Source organism: Dermacentor variabilis, chromosome 2, assembly GCF_050947875.1.
Source record: "Dermacentor variabilis isolate Ectoservices chromosome 2, ASM5094787v1, whole genome shotgun sequence".
NCBI lineage: Eukaryota > Metazoa > Arthropoda > Arachnida > Ixodida > Ixodidae > Dermacentor > Dermacentor variabilis.
This window is the reverse complement of record NC_134569.1, coordinates 182,454,326-182,471,856: the sequence shown is the minus strand read 5'-3', so window position 1 is coordinate 182,471,856 and position 17,531 is coordinate 182,454,326. Positions and strand designations below refer to the sequence as shown.

The window sequence follows — 17,531 nt, the reverse complement described above, 5'->3', positions numbered from 1 at the left end:
ACCAGAGGAATGATCGTCCGACCCGCCGTGGTGGCTTAGTGCCTGTGGTGTCTGGGCCGCATTTCGATGGGAGCGAAATGCGAAAAACACCTATGTACTTAGATTTAGGTGGACGTTAAAGAATCCCAGGTGGTCAAAATCCCCGAAGCCCCCACTACGGCGTACCTCATAATCAGGAAGTTGTTTTGGCACGTAAACCATAATTATTTTTTATGAAATGTCATCAGGTTTTTCTTTAACCCTGATAAAGACCGGTCGTCCGGTCGAAACTGTTACACTTAAATACTTGTTCTGTTTACCTTGTAGCATCACTCGAGTTATATATATATATATATATATATATATATATATATATATATATATATATACACGGGTGTGTGGGAGGTGATTGTGAAGAAAGTAAACTTGTAATCGTTTACCTTACCGCCCATCTGCAGGTGCGCAACACGCACCTCTGATCGTCCACACGGACAGTGCTGGCAGCTTCCCGCGACTGCGAGCGCTGCTTTCGAAGCGGCTGCTCTACTGGTACCGCTCGCCAATGACCATCGTGCTTGGATGGATCCTCCCGGTGGTGCTTTTCGTCCTCGCCGCGAGGTCCGTCTTTCAAAACCAGACCCGCCTCATTCCAAAGCGGTCTGCCGCAAAAGCGGACGCGCACGATGTGCTCGAGCTGCGCAGCAACGTCCACTTTGGCTCCGCCCGCGGCTTTGTGCAAGAGGCGCCCGCGACCAACTTCTCCGAATACTTCGAGGCATTGGCCCAAAGCGAGGGCGCCACCATCGAAAAGATAAAGAACGCCAAGCGGGACCTAGTGGAATTGGCACGAAAAGACTTCGTGGAGTACTACCGTCACTACGTCTACGGGATCACCTACAACGCCAACACGTGAGTTCATGTACACACAGCTGTGGCTGCAGGAGTGTGTAAACGTTTCATTATAAACGGATGTGTTGAATCTTAAGCTTGCCAATTAATAATAATTACCTACCGCAAGGTAGGGAATTATTATAGGTGCTTTTTTCCAATACACGCAAACGCAACCGAAAGTTGCACTGGTATCGCCAATTTTACATACATGATGGGATAATATTGGCGGTGTTGCCAGAAACATTGGCCGGACTAACAGAAGAATCGAACCTTTTCTAGTGAAAAACTAGTACCGGGAAAGAAATTCTGCAGAAACCACCGACGATGGTTGTCTTTAGAACGACATGGCTCCCCCTTCCCCTCTCTTCGCCGCTCATCCCCGCAACTCGGTTGCTTGAGAGCACCACCCTTTCCTTCACAGCCTTTGCTCTCTTTCCCGAAGTCTTTCCTGGAAGCTGTGGAAGGAAACGCATCTGAACAGAAAGAAGCCGCGCGAAAAAGACGTAGACGAGCGAGAGAGAAACGACGAACACGTTCGCTCGTTTCACTCTCGCTCGTCCGCGTGTTTTTCGCGCAGTTTTTCTGTAACTTGGAACCAAACCAACTCGCCCAGCTAGCTGTCAATTTGGATGAAGCGAACGGGTTTCGTTCGTGCTTGGTGTGTTGGCGTCAACGCCCTCAGCGTTCTATTGTAGACTCGCTCGCCTACGTCGGCGGTTAATCCACTTCGTGGGGAAGAATCCACTGTGGATTCTTGCACCATTGACGTCCACAAGCAAGGGCAACGAAAGACGACGATGTGTTGATTGGGATGCCCAGTTTTGTGGTTCATCGTGAAGCGTTATTACATTCAAGCGCCCCATGCAGAATATTAACTGAAGAGCCAAGGGTCAGTATGGAAGACTTTGTTGCTTCAAACAGGGAAGGCAGCTAGGTATGTCTTCGCTGAAGAGCCTGTATGCCAGGCTGTCTGCGAGAGCAAAAAAAGGTCGCAATTTCAACCGAAAGGCGAAGCATCCATATCGATAGCAAATTAGTGGACAGCTATAGAGAGTAAGCATAGTAGTTTTATCGGCCGTATGTAAACATAGGCATACTACTAAATTACCCCGCATGTTTAACGCGAACACAAGCAAACATGAACACACCTCACTCGATGACCATGGAAGCTCGCTATTAAAACGCTGGAGTGAGTAAGTGTGGCAGCAGCAGCGAGCAAACTGACCTACGTGTTGCCCTTCGCATCAACGTGAACTAAGCCGCGAAAACGCAGCGCAAGGCGGACTGTGTCCCAGCCGCACGCCGTAGAAGCCCGCGCACCCCCTTCCTAACAGCCCCCTGGAGCCATGCGCGCGACGGAAGGCGGCGCGCTTCACCCTCTCCACCTTTTCCCCCTTTGCGGGCGCAAGATTGAGCAGCGATCACCGGCTCACCCTCGCACGCTTTCACTCGCGCACACAGTATAAGGCGCGCGTTGTAGAGGGGGCTCAGGTCCAATTTTCTGTGACAACGTAGATACTGCGCGTTCTTGTTTTTCGTGTTTATAGACCCCCCCCCCCCACCCCCAGCCCACGAAATATCAAATAAAAATTGCAGGACGCTTAAGCTTCGCCTTCAAGAGTGGAACGCGACAGCGTTATCGCACCCCGTTCGTACCGCCCACTCATTCGCTCGGCATGATCTTGAGTCACACAATGACGAAACGTGCGCCTGAGCAAGCGGAACGAAACAAAGCACTCGGTGTCTCGGAGGGACAAACTATCTACGCGAGCCAAACGTCGTGATCGGCACGCACAGCCGGGCCGCGACGCGTCATGAAGGCCGACGCGATCATGGGGCTGACGCCTCGATGGGATCGTCGTCTATCTCGCTTGAGAGCACCACGCAGACGCATGACTCCTCGCCAGCACCACGGCACACATCGCAGGGGACGCTTTCCCACCAGACGCGCTACGGCACAGCGATCACGTCAGAGGCGTCCCGCATCGGACGCTGCACCTAGGAATCGCGCTGTGAGCGGAAAGAGGAGCCGCATCGGACGGACGGACGGACGGACGGACGGATGGATGGATGGATGGATGGATGGATGGATGGATGTGGATGGATGGATGTGGATGGATGGATGGATGGATGGATGTATGTATGTATGTATGTATGTATGTATGTATGTATGTATGTATGTATGTATGTATGTATGTATGTATGTATGTATGTATGTATGTATGTATGTATGTTATGAGCGTCCCTGGAACGGGGCGGTGGATTGCGCCACCAAGCTCTTGCTACTATACTGCCTAATATCCTACCTAGGTGAAACAATGAAAAAAGAGAAGAAAAAAAACACTATTAACCACCACGCCCAAAGTTTCTGATCCCCTATTGCGAACTGTGCTTTTGTACGTCTCCTTCTTTTGCTGTTTCCCCACTTTTCTTCCACCAATCCTCCAATCGCCTCTTACTAATGCATATTGCGGACATGTTTGCTTTACCACTGCTCCCTCTGAACCCAAGGGCTTCAAGGAGGCCAGTGGTGCCTAAATCGACCGCTGGGTAGACGTCTTCGCCTTGTAATAAAACATGCTCCGTAGTTTCCCTAGCTTTACCGCAGCAAGCACATGCTTCTTCTTCCTTCTTATATCTCGCTTTATAGGTGCGTGTTCTATGTCATCCCGATCTCGCTTCGAAAAGTAATGAGCTTCCCTTTGAGTTATCATAAATTGTTTCTTCCCTGATTTCGTTTTTTCCTCTTAAGTAGTTACTCACGGCAGGTTTCTTTTCCATTGCCGCCACCCATGAGATTAATTCAGCCTCTCTGACTCTCCGCTTGACCTTCTTTGTTGCTGTGTTGCCCAACCTACAGGCCGCATACTTGCTGGTAAGCTTCCTAGTTCTTTTCCTCCACTGTGAATGAATGTATTTCTTGTACAGATACCCGAACACTCTCCCAGCCCATTTACTTTCTTCCATATTCCTCAGCCGTTCTTCATACTCAATTTTACTGCGAGCTTCCCTCACTTCAAAACTAGTCCAGCCCATATCACCTTGCACAGCTTCATTTGTAGTCTTCCCGTGAGCGCCCAATGGGAGGCGACCCACTGACCTTTGGTTCCCGTCGAGTCCTGATTGTACCCCTGATTTATAGCAAACAACCGCATTTCCAAAAGTAAGTCCTGGAACCTTTACACCTTTCCACATACCTCGGAGGGCCTCGTACCTATTGCATCCCCATAGCGCTATGTGCTTCATTGTGGCTGCATTTCCCTTCCCCTTTACTGTTATAGTTTTTTCCTGTGTTTCCATATATCCATTGACTTCGTTTATCTATATAAGGTATTTATATTCTGTTACCCGAGGTACTTCTTGGCCCTGTATCTCCACTGTCTGTTCACTGTTTTCATTGAATACCATAACACCTGATTTTCTAACACTAAATTTCAAACCCAAATTGTTGCCTTCCTGTCCACAGATATTAGCCAGACGTTGCAAATCACTTTGCTTATTAGCTAGCAACACAATGTAGTCCGCATAAAATAAACCTTGGAGTTGCTGCTCTATTACTCTACCCGCCTGTTTGTATGAGAGATTAAACCCAATATTACTTCCTTCTAGCGCCCTCTCCATCCTCACCATGTACATCATAAACAGCAGCGGGGACAAAGGGCACCCCTGCCTCAGTCCCTTGTTGATATGAACTTTCTCCTCGCTCCTCATCCCTTCCCATTCAACGCAAACGGTATTTTCTAGGTAAATCTCTCTCAAAAGCTGTAGACAATCGTTACCTAAGCCTTCCCCTTACAGAATATCCCACAAAATATTGCGGTCTACGTTGTCGTAGGTTCCTGTAATATCTAAAAAGGCCACATACAACGGTCTGCTTTCTGCTTCTGATATTTCAATACACTGAGTAAGAACAAACAAGTTATCATCCAAACGCCTACCTATTCTGAAGCCATTCTGAAGCTCTCCCAAAATGCCATTATTCTCTGCCCATGCTTGAAGCTTTAATTTGATTGCCTGCATTGCTAGCCTGTATATTACCGATGTAATGGTCAACGGTATATACGAGTGAATTCTGTCTTTCTCCCCCTTACCTTTATAAATTAAATTCATTATACTTTGTCAACAACTGTCTGGTATTCGTCTATCTTTTAAAGTTTTTTCCCACTGCTTTTTGGTCCTAGTCCATTTATCAGCCCAACGGGAACCTCGTTCAGCCCTGTGGCTGTGCGCTTAGGAATTTTCTCTTACGCTTTCTTCAGTTTAAATTTGTCAGCACCAGCTCCTTTTCCACTTGGGTCTCTTTCATGCTCTTTTTATCTTCAAGTACAACCTCGTCATTGCCTTGGAAAGATTCGGCTTTTACTGTCTGGATGTAATTTATTGCCGCTTCTCCTTCCAGTCTGTTTTCATCTTCGTCTAGGATATGGCCTTGCATTGTTGTTGACTTCCTGCCCAATAATATTGTGTGATTCCAAAATATTCTAGGTGCGGCCTTCTTTTTCTCACCTATTTCTGCCAAGCAACGTTCACTTTCACCTTTTAATTTTGCTTGCACTAGTATTTGAACCATAGACTTTTTCTCCCTGTATATTTCCAATTTATTGGTTACTTCATCCTGTGGCAACTGCGCCTTCTTTGCCTGCTTGTGCTCTCTAGATGCTTTCTGTCGTTCAGCGATCGCTTCTCGTATCTCCTTGGTCCACCAGCTTTTCGGTTTCTTTTTTCCTTTCCAACGAACATGTTTCTCTTTCCGTATTTCTGTCGTTATTACACTTAGCTCACCATATTCCCACTCTTACTTGGCCATTTGCCAAGTTCTTCCTCAACTCTAGTGACTGTATTTGCTATTCGTTTAGCGTTCAAATTTGGACTGGCTATTTTTCTCTCCTTCCTCTCTTTCCCAACTACTATCCCATGTTCAAAATGATGCGTTTATGGTCACTCCCTATGCTGCTAAACCCTTCCTCATCGATGACCATTTCTCTCAACTCATCATGAATTCCTTCTGTCATCAGACAGTAATCAATGGTCGATTGCCGGTTTCCCACTTCCCACGTGATCTGTCCTTCACACTTAGGCCCTGTATTCACGATCACGAGGTTATGTTGTTCACAGAGGTCCAGCATTGACTTCCCGTTATTGTCGGTATAGCCATCTAAATCCTGTATGTGGGCATTCATGTCGCCTAATAGGACAATTTCAGCACCATTCCTGAAATCCTTAATATCAGCGCTTATGCATTCCACTAACTCTTTATTCTTCTCTGTGCAATTTGTTCCGGTCCACAAATAAGTAACGCCCAGCCAAGTGTATTCCCCACTCATTGTACCTGATAACCAATGATGCTCTTGACATTTTGAATTTACTCTTTTCCATTTGGCTCCCTGATGGATGAGCGTTCCGACTCCCCCTCCCTTTCTTTCCGACTTAGTTCTGTTGCACCCTTCCCAAACATAATTCTCAATAACTGGCGGCTCTTCTGAGTCTCTAAGGCGGGTTTCTATAACCGCATACACCCCTATTTGTTCTCTGTGTAACTGCTTCTCAATCTCTGCCCACTTTTCCTTTCTTCTGCCGCCCTGCATGTTTATGTAGCCTATTGCATGGCGAGCTCTTTTTCTTGCTTTCCTCCTTTTTTCTGTTATCGACGGCAATGCTCTTCTGATGTTTCCCTAGGGGACCTTCTACATTACTATCTACTCTGACCTCGTGAGCGCCCGCGGGCCCCCTAAAAAAGCATCAGCGTGACCACCAAGTCGCCAGCCCTCTTCTCGTGCTAGCCTGTAATTGAAGTGGATCCCGTCTCGTTTAAAACCACCACAACTTCTCACTTCCCTGTTTACTTCAACAACCTCAAAGCCTTTCTCTCGGCTCACTTTCCATATTGCCTCATCAGCAGCAACTACGGCTCTTTGTACATGAATGTCACGCACAGGCACCTCCGGCACCGTGCACACCACGATCTGCACCTGGGTGGATAGCTCACGCAAGTCGTCCACCCCATTCGCCAAGCGCTGGGCTAGTCCTGGCCCTTTCCTTTCCTGTCCTGGCTAGTCCTGACCCTTTCACTCTCTCCTACCTCTCCCTGCTTCCCTTTGTCATTTTCCGCGTGATTCGGACTCGACAAGGGGCATTGTCCCCTGGGCTCCTGCTTTTTCCGCGTAGCGGCCTCAAGGTAGGTGCTGCTCTTTCCAGGTAACCCTTCATCACCCTGCCTGCGTTCCACGTATTTCTCTGACCCTCCCTCGCCTGTCGCGTCGGTAGTCTGCGTTCCATTGTCACGCACATTGTCGGTCACAATGGCGGCCCTGTTCAGTTTTTCCTCGGCTGCTTGAAGTCTATTTTCAACTACCTTCCCTGCCTCACGCTCCCTGTTTAGCTCATTTTTGAGCTCTTGCACCTGTTTGAGAAGCTTTTCCGGAAAAGCCTCCGTTTTCTGCAGCCTAGTATCGACATCACACTTTGTGCCGGTTGATTCGACGCCCTCTCCATTCTCATCCGTCTCCTCATCTGCCTTGAGGGACCGCACCCCCCCCCCCCCCCTGTACTGCCTGCTTTACCGGCTTTCTCGCCATGTATTATTGCACGGCTTTTTGCAAATACTATAATACTATATCAATTCAGATCACGTGCCCTTTAGAAAAAACCGATACGCACAGGACCCAAATCCTGAAAATGCCGCAAAGCAACTCTCACCACTGTTTCAAGAACAATCAATGCCCCGGAGACCGAAGGTATGACACGCTCTCGCACGCGCTCAACCACGCGGCCACGCTCTCACTTTTCTACCAAACACGCACAGTAAAACCACTAATAGCTATTTGTCTTGCTACTTCCAAGCTACTATTTAAAGACTAAAAACACTCAACGTCCCACCCGGCTGCAGGTGTTGGAACACGTGGCACGAAAGGACACTCTAATCACCCTGCAAAACAAATGTACACGAAGCACACCCGCGCACCCGAAATACGAGAGACAAAAGAAGGCAAGAAAAGGAAAACCCCACAATTACTATTTAAATGCAAAAAACCAACAAATAAAAAAACAAGCAAGCTCAATGCATGCACAAAAACTTATGATTTCGTCGTCGCCACGGAGCCCCGAAAAGCACGTCCATTCGCCACAATATCCAAACCAGAAGCGCGGGCAAGAGGCGCGCCACCTGTCGGAGCAGCGCCGTACATTGCGAGGAGGGAGTCTTCTGTGTGTGCCGCGAGATGGCTCTTCGTGCGCGCCAAGCGCAGGAGAAATGTAGCGGAAACGTACTTCGCTACGCGTTTAACTGTGACTTCTGTAATTTACATGCTCACAATTACCGATATACACCGCAGTATAACTTTCTACGGCACGTTTCTAAAGCAACACCGTATTCACTAGAGGCGCTTTTGGCCCGCTTTAAAGCGTCGAACTCATGGCTGAGTGGTAGCGTCTCCGTCTCACACTCCGGAGACCCGGGTTTAATTCCCAGCCAGCCCATCTTGCAAGTTGTTTTTATTTATGAATTGCCTTCAGCCATTGTTCGATCATGGTCAGCGCCACCGACGACACCAGCTTTTCTGCGACACGAGGTCCTTATCCCTGTCGCGTTAAAATCACGTGACTGCACTCATGCACTATCGCACTGCAGCTCTCTATATCGCGGCTCGTGCGAAAGAACGGTGCGCGCGGACCGTGGGGAAGTGAGCGGCTCTAGGCATCGGCTTCACAATGTGTCCGCTTCTTTGGCGGTGGCACACAGAAAGGAAGCGCAGTCGGTCCTTATAAGCGATAAGCTCGACGCATGGCTGAGAGCTGCAATTTGGAAGAACAGTCCCGCTGCAGCACACGCCTCATGAATAATTCATTTGAGGGATGACAATACATTGTGTCGCTATGCTGATTCAATACTAACGCATTAACGTCGACAGCCATAAAGATGTATTCTGCTGCAATTTTTTTACATATAAAAAATGTGATTCAAGATCATTAGATAATGATTACCGCCATTAGAATTATGCGTTCGCAGTATTTGCTGTCAACCACTGATTTAGCGACACTTTCAAAGGCCAACTGCAGGAAAATTTTCAATTTCATCAAAAGCCCAGGGAAAGATAACTTAGACATAGCGCAGTACCACCAGGTATAAAACAGCTGAGTGGGTGGGACGCCTGGCTCAGCTGCGAGGTGCTTGACTCGATCCCCACCACCGCGAGCCCACTGGTATATAAGACAGTGTTGCGGCTGGAGGTGGCATTTGAGCCAGTAATCCAGTAAGTCCTTTGGCGAGTACGTCCGGTAGTGGGAATGAAGGAAAAATGGTCTATTTTACCTAAGTAACACTGGCTCCAGACACGGAAGCCGACATCAGACAGGAGCATATTGACTCAGTTCACATCAAGACACGTCAGCATCTTCTCTACACGAAAAGTGTCCGCATTCAATACCGTCGTCTTCCTTAGGTGACTAGCCTAAGGTACCGAGATAGAGAGCCGAGATAGACGTCAATCGTAAGCTGAGTCTCCGGACTACATACGCTCTAGCGGCTACTACGATAATAGCTGTAGTTTTATCACGGCTAGAAATTTTTTGTCGGAGATCGAGTTCAAGCTTTCGTCGTCTCCGTAGGCTTCCATTGCTGCTCTGGGAACAAAATTCTAGCTTTGCACAGAGTGATCATTGCATTTGTCTCGTGTGGATTGTCTTCTAGAACATGTTTGTCTCATGCCTTTTTTTTTCAATAATCGACCTGCAGCTTTAATTACTCGCGAAAAAGCCGCTCGTTCCATTGAAAACGCGCTAGCTTCATGCCGCGGCCGCTTGAGACGCTAGTAGGTACGTGTCCAGAAAAGCAGGACATGCGGGCTTTTCGGGCAACGGAAGACGGCGTGCACCTATCCGCTTTCCTCGTTGCTCGCGCTAGATTGAGCCGCGATCGTCGGCTGCCCTCGTGCGCTTTCTCTCGCACATAAAGCATACGAAGCGCGGCGACGGTGTTATCACCCTTGGACACTATACGGAACATCACGGCGATGCCCACGGCGACGAGGACAAAAATGCACCTCCAGTATATACATAACTGCTACTGCAATAATAAGTTCGCAGGAACAATAAGTACTGCAAATGCAGGTCAAAATAGTCTATCACATAAAAAATCACCGCCCAAGCACTCCGTACAGATGGTTAACCAGTGAAGCTGAAACGTGTGGCCCCAGTGTTTATCGCTGGGTTAATCCCGATGGCTTATTAAACGACGGCTTAGTAGGCTGCCGGATCCTCTGTGTGCAGTTACTGATTGCGCTCGGCTGCACGAGCCGGTTCTTGCGCCCGGGATGTAGCAGCGGCATGGCACAGACGAGATCACTTTCGGTTCTGCTCGTGGCGTTGCTGATCAAAACCTCTGCTCCTCAGTAATACGTATGGCGCGTGGCCTGCCCATTTCGGTGCCGGAGAGAAACCGCTGCGCGCGCACTCTGCTGCGACGGAGAGAAACGATGTCACTTGGCGCAGGCAATCGCGCGCCTCTGTTTATTTTCGCGGATGCGGCTGCGCCGGAGGAGTTTTCAACGTACAGGCGACGGACACACGAATCGGCTAGCCATATACAGCTTCGCTATAAGAAAATGGGGTGTGAATAGCAGTATGTAATAATATTTTCATAGCGATTTGCAGCTTGAATGAATCCATCCATCTGAATATTTTGCAGAGCCAGCTGGGAACAACTGGATATAGCATTTTTCCGCTGGAAGAAGAAACCTCTGGCTGGGGTGCGGCAAGCAATAGTGAACACATACCCTACGTAATTTTTGATATTCTGCTGTGAGATGTCCAAATTTTTTACCTTTCAAGGTAGTGTTTGCATGAGGACGAAAAACTTTGGCTTTTGCAGCAACCGAACATTACATTTTCGCTTCATTCGTTTTGGGAGAGAACTCCTTTCGTCTGGAAATGATCATCGTTCATCGCAGTCAATCGCAATCGAAAGTGCACCGTATTACTTGTTCGCAAAAAACGCGTTAAACCTTCTCATTAGTAGACAAGGGCAGCCCGCGCCTGATCGACACAGTGTAGCCAATCCTGCTACACTGTTAACGCCCTGTAGTAAGACGCTTGCTGCGGTTTGACCAGTTGGACCGCTGCGCAAACGGCTGGTGTGTATAGATAGGACTGCAATTGCTTCCCTACGAAAAGAAAATTTCCGACAATTGCGATACTCCCTATTGCGAAATTTCAGCATCACTCTATATGTATTTTCATTTCGCGTGTCATTATTTTGTGTTAATACATTAGATACAAGGTTTATCTTAGGAAGAGAACGCTGTTAGTAGCGTGGCTGGCGCGAACAATTTGTCTCGTGCGGCACATTGCAAAGGGAGCGAAGTGTGGCACGACTGCCTCGCTAATCGGGAGATCAGGAGAGGCAGCGTGTGGGTGACGCGTGAGCGCGACTGATAGCCGCCGCAGACAACCCTCCGTTTATGTAGCGCCTTGTTTCCATACAGACGACGCACGCTACCTCTGGTGCCATATTGTAGCCATCGTCGTCGCACAGCCCGTCTTGTGCGGCACTACGCTTTTCTTCTCGCGATTTCGCTCCACCAACGACGAGAGTGGGCCTTCGTCGCGGGGAAATTGTGCCACCAGTGTCAGCGGCCACAACACCCAAGGACGTGTCACATCGATCCTTACTCGTAGCAGCTCGTCATCGCCCCTTGCAGGAGCAGTGATACCCGTCACACACGCTGGTACCGCCCACTGATCGCAGCAGTTGGCCTGCCGGCAATCGTAGTCATCCCCACCTCACATCACCCTGCCCCCCCCCCCCCCCTCGGAAATGCAGATATCACCCACGCGGCTTCAGATGCCGGGGCCACCGGCAAGTCAGCGCATGCGCGGGCCGTTTCACCTCCGCTACTCCTCAACTTTCTGTCTCATGCTTTCAGTATAACCTCCTCCTCCACTTTCCTCCTCGTGTTCCCTTTCAGCTACCGCTGCGCTCCGCGTTCGCTTTCATTTTTCAATGTGCTCGTTCGCTCGGTTACGAGCTACGGCGCCGAGGCACGCAGATGCTCTACGCAGAAACTGGCCTCTAAGAACTGCGCTTTAAACCACTTTAACACACCTCACCCAATGTCGACATCAGGCAACAATGAACGCCACTGTGATGTTTTCTTTCTTTCATGCCGCAAGTTCTACTAGTCTAGTACATTGTCACATGCTATGACTCTACGGTTAATATAATTAGCTCCTATTACCATATGTTTACTTCACGAAAAGTCTGTAATTAATATTTACAGAAAGCGGTATCAGTAGAGACGCTGGCTACATATATATAAAATCATGACGCCATGATGACCACGATTTCGCACACCGCATGACAGGTAACATGGCGGCAAGTCGCTGCAAGGGTCTTGCGTGTGTGTTTGTGTTCAAAAAACAATTAAATTCTGAGGTTTTACGTGCCGAAACCACGACATGATTATGAGGTACGCCGTAGTGGAGGACTGCGGGTTCGCTTTGACCACCAGGGGTTCCTTAACGTGCATGCATGTTACACTAGCGTTTCTTTTTATTTATTACCAATCGAAATACATCCGTCACGCGCGGTCGGGATTCGATCTCGCAACCTCGGGCTTAGCAGCGCAACACCGAGTATTTTGGATGAGCGAGGTGGCACACTCAGCCATTTTTTTCTTTCTGTTCTTGTTTAAGCGCGGTTCAAGCTTGTTGAAACGTCTTGGGTACTTAGCCGCTTTCAAGGTCGCCTTCTTACGTGCGGCTCAGAAAGCCGATGTTAGAGTTATTTGCAAACCTTTTCTCCATTTTTGTTAATATCCTTATTTTCTTGTCTCGGCCCTCTCAAGGCGGCCAGAGACAACGGAATGTATAAATAATATTGACCTGCCTATCGCGATAAGTCGTGCTCCGTTAGCCTAGCAATGCTTTCTAGTTACAGCTTTGTCCTTCCGATTCACCTACGTCACGCCCATTGGCTAAGCCTTATATGTGGCGCACGCCTTCTTCTGGTAATCATTCATTGCACGGTATTTTCCGTGCGCGAAGTGTATAAACCATGTCTGACTGACCGCAGACGCGTTTGGTGTAGCTTAGAGTAGGCATAGCATTCCTCATTCGTTAGCGACTGCGTCAGAACGGGCTTCTTCCATTCCTTTGGCATGTTTTCTCCCGTTTTCTTTTCTCCTTTAATTATTTTTTTTCGCTTCTCTTGTGCCTCTCGACGAGGCCAGAGACAAAGGAATGTATAAATAATATCGACCTACCTATAAGGATAAGTCAGTATCAGAAATAACAGAAAAGGGCTAGAAAACGCGAACGCCGTTTCATGTACACACACATATTAAAAAAAGACAAAATTTTTATATAACGCCCTCAAGACCTAAATATAGGCGAGCTTCTGATATATGCACTAAGATATTTAAAAAAAATTGGGGTGTTTTACGTGTCAAAACTACTTTCTGATTATGAGGCACGCCGTAGTGGTGGACTACGGAAATTTCGACCACCTGGGGTTCTCTAACGTGCACCTAAAACTGAGTACACGGGTGTTTATGCTACAAAACTGGACGACATGTATGACATAATCATGACTACAATAGAAAGGGATAACTCACTGGCAATGGCAAAAACAATGACACACAATATACCTAAGAAATAGAATAAAATGCTAACATTGTTTGATTGACAGCCATACCAAAACAAAGAGCTTACTTATAAACCTGCACGAAAGTATATGAAATGCGTGATATCTTCATTACTGCTGAAGAAATTGAAAAAGACATGGCAGAACAAAAATAACATTGTACTAAAACTGAAATACACATTATCACATTATTTTAGACTTGGCCACAACTTGAGTAACGGCGGCAAGGGGAACAGAAGGTAGTCAGCTTTTGCTGCAGCACAGAAAACATTCGCAAAAGGGCCTATTCCTCAATCAAAGATCAGGTAAAATAAGCCAACAACACGACTTTTCTTTCGCCCCGAATGCAATGCTTAGCAGTAAAATTAAGTCACTTAAGGCACTAAGTCGTACCTACTGGGCACTCCTTTGTATAATGAACACGAACTGCAAAAATCTGCATCTAGGACACTTGCAATGCTCATGCTTTCCAGAAAAAAAAGAAAGCGTATCATGCCTACACAATAAGCTTGTTCGCGCAGGTTTCCTATCGGCCATTACTGAGCTAGTACACAAGCACGAACAGTAATTTTTCAGCTGTTAGTACGTTTGTAGAACGTGACACACAGAAAAAATCACTGAGGGCGGTATAGAAAGCTGGGCAAGTTACTGAAGTTGCAGAATTAGACTTGGCGCAGAAAAACACAAGTCATAGACCAGGTGACAATGAGGAAGAACATCTGTTTATCAGATTTCTCTACCGGCAAGAGGGAAGTGTAACACAATCAATGCGCAACGATGTCCGGAGGCTCATGGAGCGCACCCATACACAGGGCTGTGTTCGTGTACAGGCGACGACAAAAGTGGTATACTGCACGCAGCGGGAGCCGGAGCAGCGGCACACTGCATCGCAATGCCATCTACATTGACACGAGTCAAGCGACATGCCTGCAGATAATAAAGGGCACGCATTGGCTGTCATTGAAGCGGTGGCGTAGACATAGAACACCCGCCTCGCGTGCGAGAGGTCCGTGCTTCGAATCCCGGTGCCGCGCAATTTTGCACCGGATTAAAAAAAACGAAAGAAAAAGAAATCCGCGTGTTGATGACATTGCACAAAAAGGCCTGGAGTGCGGCCTGATCCTGGTGACCAGAACCGGTAACGTACCCCTCACCAGAGCAGGATTGGCCACCCAGTTGCAGTACTTAGCCACAACCTCCTATATGAACACAACAATCAAACCCCGGCCCTGAGACCCCAGCAGCTGCGAAGCAACTGACCACGGCGGCGGTCAAACCTGCGATGCCGCAGACGGTGCTAAGAATACCTGGCTCCGGACAGGCCGCCATTGGAATGTGAACCTGGCAACGTTTAACGCTAGAACGTTATCTACCGAGGCGAGTCTAGCAGTGCTATTAGAGGGCAGTAAATGGGATATAATAGGGCTCAGTGAAGTTAGGAGGCCAGAAGAAGCATACACAGTGCTAAAAAGCTGGCACGTCCTGTGCTACCGGGGCTTAGTGGAGAAACGAAAACTAGGAGTAGAATTCCTGATTAATAAGAATATAGCTGGTAACATACAGGAATTCAATAGCGTTAACTAGAGGGTACCAGGTCTTGTTGTGAAACTTAATAAGAGGTACAATATGAAGGTTGTACAGGTCTACGCCCCTACATCCGGTCATGATGACCAGAAAGTCGAAAGCTTCTATGAAGACGTGGAATCTGCGATGGGTAGAGTGAAAACAAAATACCCTATACTGATGGGCGACCTCAATGCCAAGGTAGGCAAGAAGCAGGCTGGAGACAAGGCAGTGGGTGAATATGGCATAGGCACTAGGAATAGCAGGGGAGAGTTATTAGTAGAGTTTGCGGAAGAGAATAATATGCGGATAATGAATACCTTTTTCCGCCAGCAGGATAGCCGAAAGTGGACGTGGAGAAGCCCGAACGGCGAGGCTAGAAATGAAATAGACCTCATACTCTGCGCTAACCCTAACATCATACAAGATGTGGACGTGCTCAGCAAGTTGCGCTGCAGTGACCATAGGATGGTAAGAGCTCGAATTAGCCTAGACATGAGGAGGGAACGGAAGAAACTGGTACGTAAGAAGCCGATCAATGAGTTAGCGGTAAGAGGGAAAATACAGGAATTGCAGATCAAGCTACAGAACACGTATTCGACTTTAACTCAGGAAGAGGGCCTTAGTGTTCAAGCAATTTTTTAACTAATAATAATGTTTATTTCACATCAAGAAAGATGGACATGGCTGCAGGTAAAAGCTGCATGAAGAAACGGCAGCTTGACAGTGGCCCGCAGCCCCCTCTACAAGGCAGCAGTAAAAAGGTTACAGGAAAGAACATCGAAAACATACATAGGCACCGAAATGGACATTGGAAATAAACACAATAATCATCCAATGAGAAAGACTAGAAACCTTATACATAGTGTTGCCGTATTGCAGCATTAGTTATTTTTAAGATATCAGTGGTAGTTTTGATATAGTTATTCAGGAGAGTGGGCAGGGTGAAGGACAGTTTTTCTGTGGAGTAGTTAGCTCGAGGGCTTATAACATTCCATTCCAATGAACGACAATCTTGTGGGCGTCATTAAGGAGTGTACAATAGAAGTCGGTGGTAACTCCGTTAGACAGGATACCAGTAAGCTATAGAAGGACACGAAAGATCTGATAAAGAAACGCCACTGTATAAAAGCCTCTAACCCTGCAGCTAGAATAGAACTGGCAGAATTTTCGAAGTTAATCAACAAGCGTAAGACAGCTGACATAAGGAAGTATAATATAGATAGAATTGAACATGCTCTCAGGAACGGAGGAAGCCTAAAAGCAGTGAAGAAGAAACTAGGAATTGGCAAGAATCAGATGTATTCGTTAAGAGACAAAGCCGGAAATATCATTACTAATATGGATGAGATAGTTCAAGTGGCTGAGAAGGTCTATAGAGATTTATACTGTACCAGTGGCACCCACGGCGATAGTGGAAGAGAGAATAGTCTAGACGAATTCGAAATCCCACAGGTAACGCCGGAAGAAGTAAAGAAAGCCTTGGGAGCTATTCAAAGGAGGAAGACAGCTGGGGAGGATCAGGTAACAGCAGATTTGTTGAAGGATGGTGGGCAGATTGTTCCAGAGAAACTGGCCACCCTGTATACCAATGCCTCCTGACCTCGAGCGTACCGGAATCTTGGAAAAACGCTAACATAATCCTTATCCACAAGAAAGGGAACGCCAAAGACTTGAAAAATTATAGACCGATCAGCGCACTGTCAATGGCCTACAAACTATTTACTAGGTAATCGCAAATAGTATCAGGAACACCTTAGACTTCTCTCAAGCAAAGGACCGGGCAGGATTCCGTAAAGGCTACTCAACAATTGACCATATTCACACTATCAATCATGCGATAGAGAAATGTGCGGAATATAACCAACCCTTATATATAGCTTTCATTGATTACGAGAAAGCGCTTGATTCTGTCGGAGCCTCAGCAGTTATGGAGGCATTAGGGAATCAGGGTGTAGACGAGCCGTATGTAAAAATACTAAAGATATCTATAGCGGCTCCACAGCCACCGTAGTCCTCCATGAAGAAAGCCACAAAATCCCAATAAAGAAAGGCGTCAGGCAGGGAGATAAGATCTCTCCAATGCTATTCACAGCGTGTTTACAGGAGGTATTCAGAGACCTGGATTGGGAAGAATTGGGGATAAAAGTTGGTGGAGAATACCTTAGTAACTTGCGATTCGCTGATGATATTGCCTTGCTTAGTAACTCACGGGACCAATTGCAATGCATGCTGACTGACCTGGAGAGGCAAAGCAGAAGAGCGGGTCTAAAAATTAATCTGCAGAAAACTAAGGTAATGTTTAACAGTCTGGAAGACAACAGCAATTTACAATAGGTAACGAGGCACTGGAAGTGGTAAGGGAATACATCTACTGAGGGCAGGTAGTGATGGCGGATCCGGATCATGAGACGGAAATAATCAGAAGAATAGGAATGGGCTGGGGCGTGTTTGGCAGGCA

General features: G+C 47.4%; 1 protein-coding gene across 1 annotated transcript in view; it reads left to right on the top strand.

Moving 5' to 3' along the window:
- Window positions 1-17,531, top strand: part of LOC142570581 (ATP-binding cassette sub-family A member 2-like) — a 92,683-nt gene that overhangs the window by 36 nt on the left and 75,116 nt on the right. The window contains exon 2 of the mRNA XM_075678952.1: window positions 438-888. Within this exon, the coding sequence (XP_075535067.1) occupies window positions 438-888 (451 nt within the window). The remainder of the gene's footprint in view (window positions 1-437; window positions 889-17,531) is intronic.